Source organism: Staurois parvus, unplaced genomic scaffold (assembly GCF_062004578.1).
Source record: "Staurois parvus isolate SC_StPar_1 unplaced genomic scaffold, SC_StPar_1.0 ptg000839l, whole genome shotgun sequence".
Classification (NCBI taxonomy): domain Eukaryota; kingdom Metazoa; phylum Chordata; class Amphibia; order Anura; family Ranidae; genus Staurois; species Staurois parvus.
Genome location: NW_028318635.1, coordinates 2608084 through 2623329, shown reverse-complemented (window position 1 = coordinate 2623329; position 15246 = coordinate 2608084). Strand labels below are relative to the sequence as shown.

Sequence of the window (15246 nt, the reverse complement as noted above, 5' to 3'; positions counted from 1 at the left end):
GCACAGGTGGGTGGCATTGATGGGCACTTGTGGGCAGCACTGCTTTGCACTTGTGGGTGGCACTGCTGGATGGCACAGCTGGGCACTGATCATCAGAGCCGATCTGTTTTGTGACAATTGCTGGTAACCAGCAACTGCATTTACCCGGTGATCTGCTGTGTCATTGGACACAGCTGATCACGTGGTAAATGGCCACTGTGATTGGCCTTTTACCACATCACGTAATCAGTTGTGTCCATAGGAAACAGCAATCACGGAGATTGCCTGGTGCGTGCTGCACTCATATGACGCCCTCACAGAACTGGACAACTGTGCTGTTGCCATCATTCGGCTATAGCGTGGTTGGCAAATGGTTAAGACAAAATTGTGTACAGCCAAAATTCAGTACATACCAAACTGAGCATGTGCAGCTTGCCCACAAGGCTTGGTTCTATCAGCAGATAGATTGGGGACAGTAGAAGAAGGGGAGGATCATGGAAGAAAGGATCAAGCATTCTTTTTACACAATGCAGAGGATTAACCCCTTAAGTTCCACAATGAGTATAACAAGCATGCTTTACTGCATATACAGTCTGATTTTACTGTTGTGGGTTTAGTAACACTTTAATGTAATACTAAGGCCAGCCAGCTGACTAAGGCTAGGTTCACACTAGCTTTGTAAGCAGGCAATTTGCATGCATTTGAAATTATAGGTATGGCAGCACACAGTGCTATTCACTCTGAAGCTTTAGCGTCGTGGCAAAATTGACACCTCATGTCCAGTCAGGAGTTGAAGCCTTTCAACACCTCCCATTCTAGTCTATGGTGATGCTCTTCAAACGCCTGGCAGGTGTTTGCCGGGCGTTAATACCATTAACTTCATTTTAGGCGTTTGTGGAGCGGTTTTAACTCTTGGAAAATGCCTATAAAATGCCTCAAAACCACACATAGGGCTTTTGGGGAGCATTAAAAACGCTCCCCAAATGTCTAACGCCTGTCAAACGCTATAGGAGCATTAGGGAAGGAGTCAAGTGTGAACAAGCCCTTAGGAAGAAGGGGTGGCAAAAATAATTTATCTAGGAGGACTGGGAGAATAAATCCAGCCCTGGCACTATCTCATGGAGTTTTGAGATATCTGATTCGTTACTGAAAACTTAAGATCAGCGTAAGAGAGGAAGATGATCGTATTGAACAGCATCCTGCATTTCTGCAGCGGTGTCCCCCATATATATAAATATACTACAGGCTTTGGATTCCAATATGGAACTTTCAGAAAAATTTTGTTACTAACGGAAATGTGAGATTTTACATGTCAATACGAAAATACTTTTCTGTTGTGTGTTATCTGCAGGATTGTGCGGCAAGTCAAGAATTGTAGATGTTGGAGGTGTCCCATATTTGGTGCCAACTGCACGTCTCGATAAAGTATGTTTTTGTATGTATATTTTAACCAAAAAAGACTAAACCTTACTGTTATTTTGTGTTTACTTTTTGTATAATTAATGGTTTGTGCTCATTTACAACGACTAATAAAAGTGCAATAAAACAGGGCAATGAATTGTATGCGTGATATAACATTTGTAATGTAATTCTGGTAATTTTCTTGTTTCATTTACTTATTTAAACTCAGTTAATATTTGTGTTTATCTGTTTCCCAGTGATTAGAATGAGTTCAGCATTATCGCCAAAGCCATTCTTGAAAAGTCAGTTTAAATTGGTTTAAATAATCTTATAAATTGTTAATGAAGCTAAAGCCAGAAAAGTCTACTGAATTTAAAATAATATTTTTGTTCCATAATCTATAACATACAGTATACATTCATCAAGATTTTCACTGTGCCACTAGAATATTGCAATTTCTTGCCACATAATTCTGAGCTGTATTCACTTACTACACTGCTCAAAAAAATGAAAGGAACTCTTTTTAATCAGAGTATAGCAACAAGTCAATGAAACTCCTGGGGTATTGATCTGGTCAGTTAAATAGCAGAGAGGGTTGTTAATCAGTTTCAGCTGCTTTGGTGTTAATGAAATAAACAGGTGCACTAGATGGGCAACAATGAGACGACTCCCAAAACACCAATGATTTTACAGGTGGAGGCCACTGACATTTTTTTCCCTACTAATATTTTCTGACTGCTTTTCACTAGTTTTGCATTTGACTAGGGTCAGTGTCACTACTGGTAGCACGAGGCGATACCTGGACCCTAAAGAGGTTGCACAGGCAGTCCAACTGCTTCAGGATGGCATATCAATACATGCCATTGCCAGAAGATTTTGCTGTGTCTCCCAGCACAGTCTCAAGAGCATGGAGGAGATTCCAGGAGACAGACAGCTACTCTAGGAGAGCTGGACAGAGCCGTAGAAGGTCCCTAACCTATCAGCAGGACCGGTATCTGCTCCTTTGTGCAAGAAAGAACAGGCTAAGCACTGCCAAAGCCTTACAAAATGACCTCCAGCAGGCCATGGTGTGAATGTCTCTGACCAAACAATCAGAAACAGACTTCATGAGGGTGGCCTGAGGGGCTCTGTGCTCACTGCTCAGCACCATGGAGCTCAATTGGCATTTGCCATTGAACACCAGAATTGGCAGGTTTGGCACTGGCGCCCTGTGCTTGTCACAGATGAGAGCAGGTTCACCCAAAGAACATGTGACAGATGTGAAAGGGTCTGGAGAAGTCTTGGAGAATGTTATGCTGCCTGTAACATCATTCAGCATGACCGTTTTGGTGGTGGGTCAGTGATGGTCTGGGGAGGCATATCCATGGAGGGACACACAGACCTCTACAGGCTAGAAAATGGCACCCTGACTGCCATTAGGTATTGGGATGAAATCCTTGGACCCATTGTCAGACCCTACGGTGGTGCAGTGGGTCCTGCGTTCCCCCTGGTGCACGATAATGCCCGGCCTCATGTATGCAGGCCCTCATTCTTGCCTGACCAAAGTCCAATAGAACACCTCTAGGATATCATGTTTCGGTCCAGCTGACGCCACCAGGTTGCACCTCAGACTGTCCAGGAGCTCAGTGATGTCCTGGTCCAGATCTGGGAGGAAATACCCTAGGAAGCCGTCGTCTCATTAGGACCATACCCCGACATTATCAGGCATGCATACAAGCATGTGGGGGCCATACAAACTACTGAGTACCATTTTGAGTTGCTGCAATGAAATTTCAGCAAAATGGAATAGCCTGCTGCATCATTTTTTCACTTTAATTTTCGGGTGTCTTTGAATTCACTCCTCTGTAGGTCGATAATTTTCATTACCATCAAACGATCCTTATGTTCCTAACACATTACCCAGTCCATATAAGTATAGATATCCAGCATGATATTTTTCCTCATTGAGATCTGATGTGTTTTCAAAGTGTTCCTTTAATTTTTTTGAGCAGTGTATATACTTCTGAAATATTGCAATGGGTTCAGAGACAGGGCCGGAACCATGGAACATACACGCATTATCCAAGACTTAGATCTGTGGCCATTCAGAAAACCAGGATGCTAGTGTGCAAAATGACTGTCAAGGTTATTAAAGCCACACAACAGGTAGTCAGTTTAACAGGAAACTATATTGGTTTAGGCCCAAATTTTCCCTTTTTTTTTTTTTTTTTTTTTTTTAATTTCAAATTTGTTTTTAATGTTTTTAAAAATATCTGGTGATACATGTGGATTATCTAAATGGACAGCATAGCAGTAGCAGTTTGGTTTTGTCTAACTGAAACTTTAAACTAAGGCTTGGTTCACATTTGTGTGGGTGGAAGCCACTGCGGGACCCACACTTCATCCCGCAGCTGCAGCCACCTGCACACAAAACTCGAGACACGCAGGCTGGTGCAATTATTCTTAATGGCACGCAGCCTGAACTGGAAATCGCACCTGCACTGGGGAGTGCACAGTAGTGTGGCTCCCGTGCGGGCTGCAATTTTTGGAAAGGCGCAGCAGCCTTGCAAAACGCAGTGTCTAATTTACAGCTTGGGCTTCTGCTTTTTTGTAAGCAGGTTTTTTTTTTAAGCAGGTTTTTTTTTATATATATAATAGACTGCCATGTAGATTCTGGAAGACACATAAAAATGAGAATAAAGCTTTAACCCTGGCAAAACAAATTACAAAATATTAATATGTAATATTTCATATTAACCTGGTGAAAGGAAACATTTTAAAATGTTTTTTTGTTTTTTATTCCTGAACATAATAAATAAATATACACAAAATCACTATACACTCTTTAAATGCAATATGGTAATATTTGTAGTAAAGTTTAAAGTGCATTTGAACTTCATAGTAATAGTTCCCTATTAGTATGTTATTGGAAATATCTAGAAATGTTACATGTGCACAAGTAGTACCCAGAAAAACCTATATTTTAGTTTAGAAATCATGTCCTGATTTTTCAGCTCACACTCTAGCTTTTGTCAGCTCACACTCTAGTTTTGAACATTCCGCCATTCATTCCTATGGAACGAATTTCACCACAAAAACACAGATATTTCGTGAACCATTCGGCGAAACATTCCACAAAGTAATGGCACACCAATTGGGAACAATCCCCAGGTTTCTGTATATTACTGTCTATGTAGTGTAAAAACTGTGGGAGGCATTAGGGTGGTAAATTTGGCTATAATAAGAATATATATGTGAGATAACAGTAAGTGGTCTTGCCATGCAAGAACACTTAATTATAAATCCTACAGTGAAGAGCTTTATATTGTGAGAATCACAAGACCCAGACATACATTTTGATGCATAGTATGTCTCTGAAATATTAAAAATGAAGGCACAGTCGCAGTTTAGAAATTGCCCTTCAAATCTGAGGTGGCTAGAGTGGAGTTTCAATGAATGTCAATGGGCGGTGTGAGTTGCAAACAAATGGTCAGATTGTGAAAACTATCAGGACTATGGCTTAGCTGTTTTTTTTAGTGGCAGCAGGGATAGCTGAACATTTTGATATAAGATGTGTGTAGGTGGGCTTGAAAATGAGGGAGTGATGGCAGTTTAGAAATCATGTCCTGATTTTTCAGCTCACACTCTAGCTTTTGTCAGCTCCCACTCTAGTTTTGAACATTCCTCCATTCATTCCTATGGGACCAATTTCACCACAAAAACGCCGATATTTCGTGAACCATTCGGCGAAATGTTCCACAAAGTAATAGCACACCAATTGGGAACAATCTGCACGTTTCTGTATATTACTGTCTATGTAGTGTAAAAACTGTGGGAGGAGTTAGGGTGGTAAATTTGACTATAATAACAAGAATATATATGTGAGATAACAGTAAGTGGTCTTGCCATGCAAGAACACTTAATAAAAGTGTATCTAAAACTAAAACTCTTTTTTTCAGCTTTGGGTGTTGGATTTGGAGTGGAGAAAGGGTTAGAAACTCATGTAAGGTTTTTATTGCTGCTTTGTGTCATCACTAGGAAGATTCATTCTATTTGTCCTGGTGACTATTTTTATCCAGACTGAAAGTGAGAGAAAATCCACTATGAGTTGGGTTGTCACCAGAACAGGAATAGAGGAGTAATTACTCAATGGGGATTTTATTCTGGTGATAACTGTCTAAGAGGAGATTCAGTTTTGGAGATTTAATCTCTCTTCCTGTTTCTGCAGGAATGTCTCAAATTGGACAAAGCTGGCCAAAATAAACTGCCAGTGGTTTTAACCGTTCCCAACTCCATCCTATATGTCAAATAAGAAGGATTTGGCTTTCGATAAATCTAAAAATATGTGATTATGGATATCTACCTGAACCCCTCCTTGTTCCCAAGTTCCCTAATTCCTAAAACCAGTCACTTTCCTCTGTTCTAGTGCTTGTGTATGTAAACTTTGTACATTAGGAGCAGAACTGAAAATATACATATTTTAAAGATCTAATATGAAGAATGACCACACATATTCATAATGATAATTCTTCTGATTATCATTGTTTTACTCTGACATTTTTTTGTTGAATCGTGTGTGTGTGTGTGTATATATATATATATATATATATATATGGATGTATGTATGTGTGTGTAATAAATAATTAAATATATATATATAAAATCTCAATGTCATTTTTTTTCCCCTAAAGATTTACGACATTAATACAGTGGCAAAGCAGATTGATCTACCCGGAGCCTACATACTTGGAGCTGGTGCCGTGTCTCATAAGAGTGTGAGCATGAATGCGGAGGTTTGTGATGATTTTATATGGCTTATTAACCAGGTATAACATTTACAGCTCTGCTAGATAGTTTTTATTACAATCTCTTTGTATGTCATCAAATGTGTGTTGTATGTGTGTTGACAAAAAGAAAAATCTAACACTTATAGATAAAAAGTACTTGCTCAAGTGGGGCCTTACCGTTAGGCATTATATCAGACTAGCTATCATCTTTTTAACCTTGTTTTTTGCCCATGATTTGTATCTGTATTTGCATCTGATTTTAGATTACTAAAGTTGGATTGGTCATGGAATGAGCTCTAATTAAGCACTGTAGTCTATTGCAGTTTGTACAATGTTGTCACTGTTGTTGTTTCTTCACTGGTGCACTGTTACAGTCATATTCAACCATGGTTTTCAGGCACACTAAGGTGCCTTCTGGTTTCTTTAGAAGGGCCTTGGAGAAATTCCTAAAAATTGCCTAGAAATTGTATACAAGCCAGTGGGTGGACCAAGCCTGCCTTTTAGTTATACAAAGCCACAGGTTTTCATTGTGCACCATTATAGCCTTCCAGCTGCCTGCATCCCAACAACCAATGACTAACAATGAATTGGTTGATAAGCATCTTTGTTTGCCCCTTCCCATCTCTCTCCGTTAGCACTGGGGTCACATTATCTGACCGAAGGAGAGAAACTGAGGGAGAAGAGAAACACTGGAATACTAGTCAGTACCAGTGTGCAAAGGTATATTTGCTTTGGAAGAATAAATCTCCGCTAATGTTGGGTGTCCTACATAAGTGGATGTTGCTGTGTTATGTAAAGCTATTAGTTTCGTTTTTACATTTTATAATGGGATGTCTTGAGATTGTGCAGTGGCTTGACTGAAAAAGGTTGAGAAACACTTTTCTATTCTTTTGAGTCTAACTTCACAAAAATGGTTCAATGGCTGTATAGTCTAGTTGGGAGTTTTTACATTCTACTTATCACCCCCCTATCTGCTAACCCCTTGTTTTTGCCCCAGAGCACTGATATCTTATGTCACGTAGAGTGTGCACTTTTTACTTTACACCCTTCTCTGCCACTGATACCTTGTTTCTGCCTCTGAACCTTCTCCCATCAGGAACACTAATGTCATAGCTTGTAAAAGCAGGGTATAGGAGGTTGCCCATGCTGTTTTCTCTGAATAATTCTGATGTGTGAAAATGATGGTAACATGAAAAGTAAAATGGGGTGGGTGAAATTGTCTCATCTCTATGCAAGCGGCACATGCTATAAAGCATGTAATATGAAACTCAGTGTGAATTGTGATATTCTTCACAACTTCTGAATTGGTTTGACGCACAGATGGCAAAATGTGTCAAAAATCTCATTGTCTTAGCTTTACCCAGTCTTTCATATATTATCGATTTAAAAGAATTCTAGAGCTCCTTACAGCTGGATCCCAGCTGTTGTCATGCTGTATAACATTTAACACTGTAATTGTTACCTTTCAGCTTATATTTTCTGTGCAAGCAGAGAGCTCATCTTCACCAGCTGTAAATAGAAACTACATGGCTAGTGTCAACCCAGCAGATAACAGCTGCTTACTGGAAACGTACAGGGATAAATGTAAGGACCATGCATTTGGCCTCCTCTCCAATCTGTACGCCAGTGAAGGGAGACCAGGAAAGGTAAATTATTTTACATCTTATACAGCAAAGTAAAAAGATGCTTTCATTTAACTTGGCTGATACATAAATTAAATGCGATATCATATATGCAGTTCTGCAATATCCATTGTTTATGCATGCGCCTAAGTAGCCAAAGGTTTTTTTTCTTTATTAGGTTCATTGGCTACATTTTGTTAGCAGTTAAACAGTACCCACATTTTTTGGGGTAATAGTTATCCTCAAGGTTTTCTAAAAAAGATTTCAAGCTGTAAGTAAGGGTATTAAATGGATAGTGTTGAGATAAGAAAACCCTGAAAGTTATACCTCTAGGTTTCTGTTACCTAAATGCATTCCACTAAGGGTGCATTCACACTGGCGAGTGTAGCCTACCTCTGATTAGATGCAACAACCCCAGCAGGAGTACCCGCGATTAGCGTCAAAAGGCAGCTCCATTGAAAGCAATGGGAGTCTGTCTGCTCTTGCAGCTAATTGCTGCCACTTGCATGCAATCTCTCATGCAGCAGGCAGTTTGGGCCAATCACTCACATGTGATTGCTGCACGAGCAATTACATGTGAATGGACATGATTACTTTCAGGAATCTGCAGCCTTTATTTGCTTTCACGGTAATTGCTAATCACAGTAACCCCACTGGGGTCCTCACGTCTAGTCGGAGGCAGGCTGCATTTGCTCGTGTGAGTTCACCAAAAACGTCTGAGCTGAGAGGCTGCAAGATATTGTGTTAAATAGGGATAAACTGCAACGCATTAAACATTGTTCAGATTTAACTTGATTTTCTGCTTACAATGCTCATCCAATCTACTTCTAACCCATTTCTATTGTGTTTCTGCAATAAAGAGTAAACAGAATTGTTACAAATACACATTTCACCCCCAGATCCCTTTTCCTATTTTTTTATTCAGCTTTCACTGAATTTGCAGCTTAGAGCCCTCCTTGGCTGTACATAACCTCTTGAGGGTATCTTTTCTGTTGAGATTACCTGCTGCAATCTCCATTCAGTGCTATGGAGAGTTTTTATACCACCAAAGATGATTCTCACAATGAGGTTGTTTGGCTCAAGTGGTTGTTTTACTTTGTAACAGCCTCTTCTCCATTATTTTTAGGTCATTGAGGTGAATGCAAAGAGGAGGACCGGAAAGGAAAACTTTGTAAGCTGTATGAGAAAATCTTTAAAAGAACATTATGGAGACAAAGCTGTAGGAATGGGTGGGACATTTGTTATTCAAGAAGGGAAGGCTAAAATTCATGTAATGGTAAGTTGTGCCCAATCTTTTTTCTAACGTTTCACATAAAAACAATACTCTGCTTCAATCAGTCATTCTGTATCTGTTTAAAACTTGGTTTGTAAGTAGTGAACAGGTGAGATTGCTTTACCTTTTGGTGAGAAGCAGCTTTGGTAATCCTTTTGATCACCGTCCTTCCTCTGTCAACGGTGCCGGTATCTTAAGTGTGGGTACGCAGCTGTGCAACCTGCAGCTTCACAGCTGGGTGCCCACTGTGCATGCTCGAGCAGCGCTGTGCATTATGAATGGTCCGCAGTCTTCTTGGACCTGTCACGTGTCCCAGAGGACTTGGGGAGAGGAAGGGGAGAGAACTTCCGCTTCTGATCGCCTAGGCAGGCAGATCGAACGTGGGAGCAGGTACCTGTCAAAATCGGGTACCCACTTCCCCCGCTCCCCAAAGGTGCCAAGTCGTTAAAACGTAACGTCTTATTTTTGGTGGAGCTCCACTTTAAGTAAGGGAAACAGCCGGTTGCTAACTGCGCATGCGTGAAGCGCGCTGCGTTTTGTGAATGGTCCCGTAGTCTTCTGGGACCTGTGAAGTCCCAGAAGGCTGCGAGGGAAGGAAGAATCCCGTACTTCCATTTCAGATTGATGCGGTGCATCTGACCGGAAATGGGAGCAGGTACCTGTCAAAACCAGATACCCGCTCCCCCTCCCTCCCAAAAAGTGCTACATGTGGCAGTGGAGGGGGAGGCTACAAAAAGGCGGATCTTCCCCTTTTGGGTGAAGTTCCACTTTAACAGTATCTGCTCTTGCAGAGGATAATGTGTATAATCTAAACTGGTGAAACAGAAGACATAATGGAGGAAATTTTGATCTGTCAGATTGCATGATTTAGTCTGGTTCTGCATTGTCCTCCATTGTTAGCAAAGAGATTTATATGCCTGTGTTTGCTGGTTATGTTCTTCTGTGACAGGATATACAGAAGATTGTTTAAAGGATCTTTAAAGTGCAACTAGGGCCAAAAACAAGCAAATAAAAATGAATAGCCCATTAAAAGATAAAATAACAATACCAACTTTAGCTACAATATTCACCTACAATTTAGAGATATACCTTGCAGTGCTTTTTTCTGTCACTTGATGTCATTAGCCTGACTTCAGCATCATTTAACCACTTCCTCTGAGGCCTCGTTGTCTGGACCCATCCCTTCCTATGGCTGAGCAGTGAAGAAAAGCAACACAGTGATGATCTCATCTCTCTGCCACACTGCTTCCTCCTCCTGTCAGCAGGTTTCTTTTCAGATGAACTAATTGGCTTCTTCCTCCAGGGTTTCTGCCTTTTGACACTTCATCTCTGTTGTACAGGTACTTCAGGAGGCTGATACCCGGTCAAATTCTTACACTGCTTGCTTTTAAAAATACATTTACGGATGTATTCATGATTATATAACTGCATTATTATGTGTCTTTTATGCCTGCTGGCATTCAGCTGGTATTTTTTGATACATGGCCGTTAAATAATGTGCAGGAGTTAGTCCATGTTTCATTTCCACTTCTGCAGGGTTTACACATCAGTTTTTTTTGTGTTTTTTCTTCTCCTTTTCAAACTTTAAATTGCGGTTAGTTTATTTTCTGAACCTCACCAGATGTGGTATGGAGTTGGGGTGGAGAGGGGAACAAATCACTGCTCTGACTAGTTTGCTTGTGTATGTAAATTTCAGCTTGAGCTATTAAATTGTGTAAACGGGCTTTTGCAGCAAAGCATTTAAAGCAGACTTTGCATGAAAATGCAAATACCACTTATCTTGGAGCAACTTGACCCACCACCCGATTGAAAATAAAAAAAAACAAAACTTGGTGAAAGTCATTAAATAGTAAAAAAAAAAAAATATAAAACATTCACCTAGATTTTGGCAAGCCTGCAAAGACAAGGGTGAAGTCACTTGGCCTTCTCAGGGAGTATAGTATCTACAAATTTCCCAGGATTCTTAAAAAAAGGTCCAGTAATGCCACTCTCACCTACACTGCACAATGCACTGTATGCGTATATGTGTGTGTATATATGTATATATGTGTGTGTGTGTGTGTGTATATGTGTGTGTATATATTATATATACACACACTCCTGGGATATTGATCTGGTCTGCTTTTTGTGTTAATGAAATTAACAGTAGGTGCACTAGATAGGCAAAAATGAGATGACCCCCAAAACAGGAATGGTTTGACAGGTGGAGGCTACTGACATTCTTTTCCCTACTCATCTTTTCTGACTGTTTTTCACTAGTTTTGCATTTGGCTAGGGTCATGAGAAAATACCTGGACCCTACAGAAATTGCATCGGCAGTCCACCTCCTCTAGGATGGCACATCAATACGTGCTATTGCCAGAAGGTTTGCTGTGTCTCCCAGCACAGTCTCAAGAGCATGGAGGAGATTCCAGGAGACAGGCAGCTACTCCTAGGAGAGCTGGACAGGGCCGTAGAAGGTCCTTAACCCATCAGCAGGACCGGTATCTGCTTCTTTGTGCCCTATAAAATGACCTCCAGCAGGCCACTGGTGTGAATGTCTCTGTCAAAACAATCGGAAACAGACTTCATGAGGGTGACCTGAGGGCCTGACATCCTCTAGTGGGCCCTGTGCTCACTGCCCGGCACCATAGAGCTTGATTGGCATTGGCCAGTGAACACTAGAATTGGCAGGTGCTTTTCACAGATGAGAGCAGGTTCACCTGCAGCACATGAGACAGACATGAAAGAATCTGGAGAAGCCTTGGAGAATGTTATGCTGCCTGTAACATTGTTCAGCATGACAGTTTTGGTGGTGGGTCAGTGATGGTCTGGGGAGGCATATCCATGGAGGGATGCAGACCTCTACAGGCTAGGCATTGGCACCCTGACTGCTATTAGGTATCGGGATGAGATCCTTGGACCCATTATCAGACCCTACCGTGGTGCAGTGGGTACTGCTTTCCTCATGTTGCACGACAATGCCTGACCTCATGTAGCAGGGGTATGCAGGCAGTTCCTGGAGGATGAAGGAACTGATACCATTGAATGGCCCTCATGCTTGCCTGACCTAAATCCAATAGAAAACCTCTGGGATATCATGTTTCAGTCCATCCGATGCCACCAGGTTGCAGCTCAGACTGCCCATAAGGTCAGTGATGCCCTGGTCCAGATCTGAGAGGAAATACCCCCATAGCCTGCTGCATAATTTTTCACTTTGATTTTCAGAGTGTCCTTGAATTCGGTCCTCTGTAAGTTGATAATTTTAATTTCCATCAAATGATGGGGCATCCTTACGTTCCTAAAACATTACCTAGTCCATATCAGTATAGATATCCAGCATGATATTTTTCCCCATTGAGATCTGATGTGTTTTCAAAGTGTTCCTTTTATTTTTTTTGAGCAGTGTATATAGTTCTAAAATGTTGCAATGGGTTTAGAGGGCCGGAACCATGAAACATACAGTACACACATTTTCCAAAACTTAGATCTATGGCTGTTCAGAAAACCAAGATGCTAGTGTGCAAAATGACTGTCAAGATCATTAGAGCCACACAGGTAGTCAGTTTAACAGGAAACTATATTGGTTTAGGGCCGAATTCCCCCCCCCCCCCTTTTTTTTTTGTGTTCTTAAAAATATCTAGTGATACATGTGGATTATCTAAAGGGATAGCTTAGCAGTAGCAGTTTGGCTTTGTTCTGATTGAAACTTTAAACTAAGGCTCAGTTGACATTTGTGTGGGTGGACCCACACTTCATCCCGCAGTTGCAACCACTCGCACACAAAACGCGAGATGCGCAGGCGGGTGCCATTATTCTTAATGGCACACAGCCTGCACTGGAAATCGCACCTGCACTGGGGAGTGCACAGTAGTGTGGCTCGCGTGTCTTTTCCCTGCATTTTGCGAGGCACAGCCCTTGCTGGCCTGACCTAAATCCAATAGACTCTCCAGGAGGTCAGTTATGCCCTGGTCCAGATCTGGGAGGAAATACCCCAGGACACCATCTGTCGTCCCATTAGGAGCATGCCCCGACGTTGTCAGGAATGCATACAAGCACGTGGGGGCCATACAAACTACTGAGTACCATTTTGAGTTGCTGTAATTAAATTTTAGCAAAATGGACTAGCCTGCTGCATCATTTTTCCACTTTGATTTTTGGGGTAACTTTGAATTCAGTCCTCTGTAGGTCGATAGTTTTCATTTCCATCAAACGATGGGGTATCCTTATGTTCCTAACACATTGCCCAGTCCATATCAGTATAGATATCCAGCATGATATTTCTCCCCATTGAGATCTGATGTGTTTTCAACATGTTCCTTTAATTTTTTTGAGGTGTGTGTATTTAATTTCCACATTATATTTCATTTATTTCAACTTACGCCTAGTAATCTGAACAATTTTGAAGTTTGTAAACTTACGTTCTGAAGACTCCACACATTTGTGTCCTGTGGGTAGGCACTGCATTGTCGCACATTTCACAGAGCCTGCCTTCTGAAATACAGAAGAGCTGAGAGGAGGAGTTTTAGGAGGCAGAGTCAGTACAGAAATCACTGCTTGCAGGCAGCAAGGTATCATAGGATATGTAATTCTTCGAAATGGAAATTACACAGCTAGGAAAAGCTGCAAAGCATGCAGGGAATTCAGGAAGTTGTAGAAAGACATGGTCAGCAGACAGGCAGAACTCACAACATGAAAGGAGATTTTCTAAGTGAGTTTATATTGGATTGTCATAAATAACTATTGGATTACAATTAATTTAAATAAGACATTTAAATAAAAAACTGTGTAAAATCCCACTGCAATGAGGCCATATACAACAGTTTGAATACCCCATAGTATGGGAACACATGACATGAAATGTACAAACTAATGAAAAATTAATCACAATATAACTAGAATTATCAAATTTGGCAAACTATAAACTGAAAACAATATCACATAAGAAATAATAACATTAATACATAATATACTAAATGTTGCATCTTTTATTCATGTGAATGCAGGACACTGTAGCCACATAGTTTCTAAATGACATTTAGACTTTATGACCTACCATGTTTCTGCTCACACTATGGCCACATATAAACAGTCTTGGACACTGTTAGCTCAATAATAGTGATTATAATATTGTATACTGGATATTGGTAGTATAAGTAAAGGTTATTGTTGCAGCTCAGGCCACAGACTCTTGCAGACCAGCCTTCAGTTACTGTGTATACAGAAATGACCAGCTACCATGGTTCTTCTCCATATCATTGTTCTTATCTGACATGCACATGTTAATTAACAGTATGTTAACTAGTGATCTTTCATACTTACTTGATGTTATAAAAAATATGCACTCTATATTTTTACAGCCCCGTGAGTTTTCTGCCTGTCCCCTGAATACAGATGAAGATGTTGATCGCTGGTTGAATTACTATGAAATGAGGGCTCCGCTTATTTGTCAATCAGTGTTCGTGTCTCATGACCCAGTGAGTTTAAGTAGAAAACATCAACATTTACATGTTCAGCTTATATGTACTGTTTTAATTCTAAAGGCATGAAAAATATACACTTTTTAATTTGCTCACATTACAACCCATTTATTTTCAGCTAATGACAGTTTGTTACCTAGGTGTATTTGTTAGCCAGGTACACACGTACTGAAAGAGTTTCAATATGTGTATACCGCTGTCTGTTCAACATAAGGTCATCTAATGACCAGCTTCTATCAAATGCTCTTGCTTGAAAAACAGAATTCGATCAGCGCTTGCAGCTAACAGTTGCCAGAGCTGATCAGTGTATTCTGGCAAGAGCCCCCTGTCAGAATACAATAGCTCAGTAGGAGAGGTCCCCACATCACACATCATTGTGTGGATGCAGGAATCTTCAATTTTTTTCCGTTCATCCTTCTGATTGAACAAAAAAAAACCCTGAATGTTTACTGTATACCCAGCATTATTTATGAAAGAATGCTGATCTTGGCCGCACCGCAACGCACATTGGCCGCTGCATTGCAACGCAGCAGCTGGTGTAAATGAGCCCTTAGAGCAGCAGAGGAAGGATTTGTACCTTCTTATTGTTCTTCTTTAGCATTGCCTTGCAGTGCAACAAAGTTGATAAATGTCCCCCAGTGTGTTTTCATTGGACATGCAAGTCATTGCTTTATGATATTTTTTTCTGATGTGGAACACTTTGACCTACTTGTTTCAATGTTATTCAATGCCATGCAAACAAATAT

The 15246-nt window shown here is 40.7% G+C and overlaps 1 protein-coding gene across 2 annotated transcripts in view; it reads left to right on the top strand.

The window, feature by feature from the left end:
* BKGD (beta-keto-L-gulonate decarboxylase) overlaps positions 1-15246 on the top strand; it is a 30194-nt gene that overhangs the window by 8590 nt on the left and 6358 nt on the right. For both annotated transcript variants that reach the window (XM_089655381.1, XM_089655382.1), the window contains exons 4-8: positions 1331-1404; positions 6051-6152; positions 7616-7792; positions 8895-9044; positions 14381-14497. In XM_089655381.1, coding sequence (XP_089511507.1) covers positions 1331-1404; positions 6051-6152; positions 7616-7792; positions 8895-9044; positions 14381-14497 — 620 coding nt within the window. The remainder of the gene's footprint in view (positions 1-1330; positions 1405-6050; positions 6153-7615; positions 7793-8894; positions 9045-14380; positions 14498-15246) is intronic.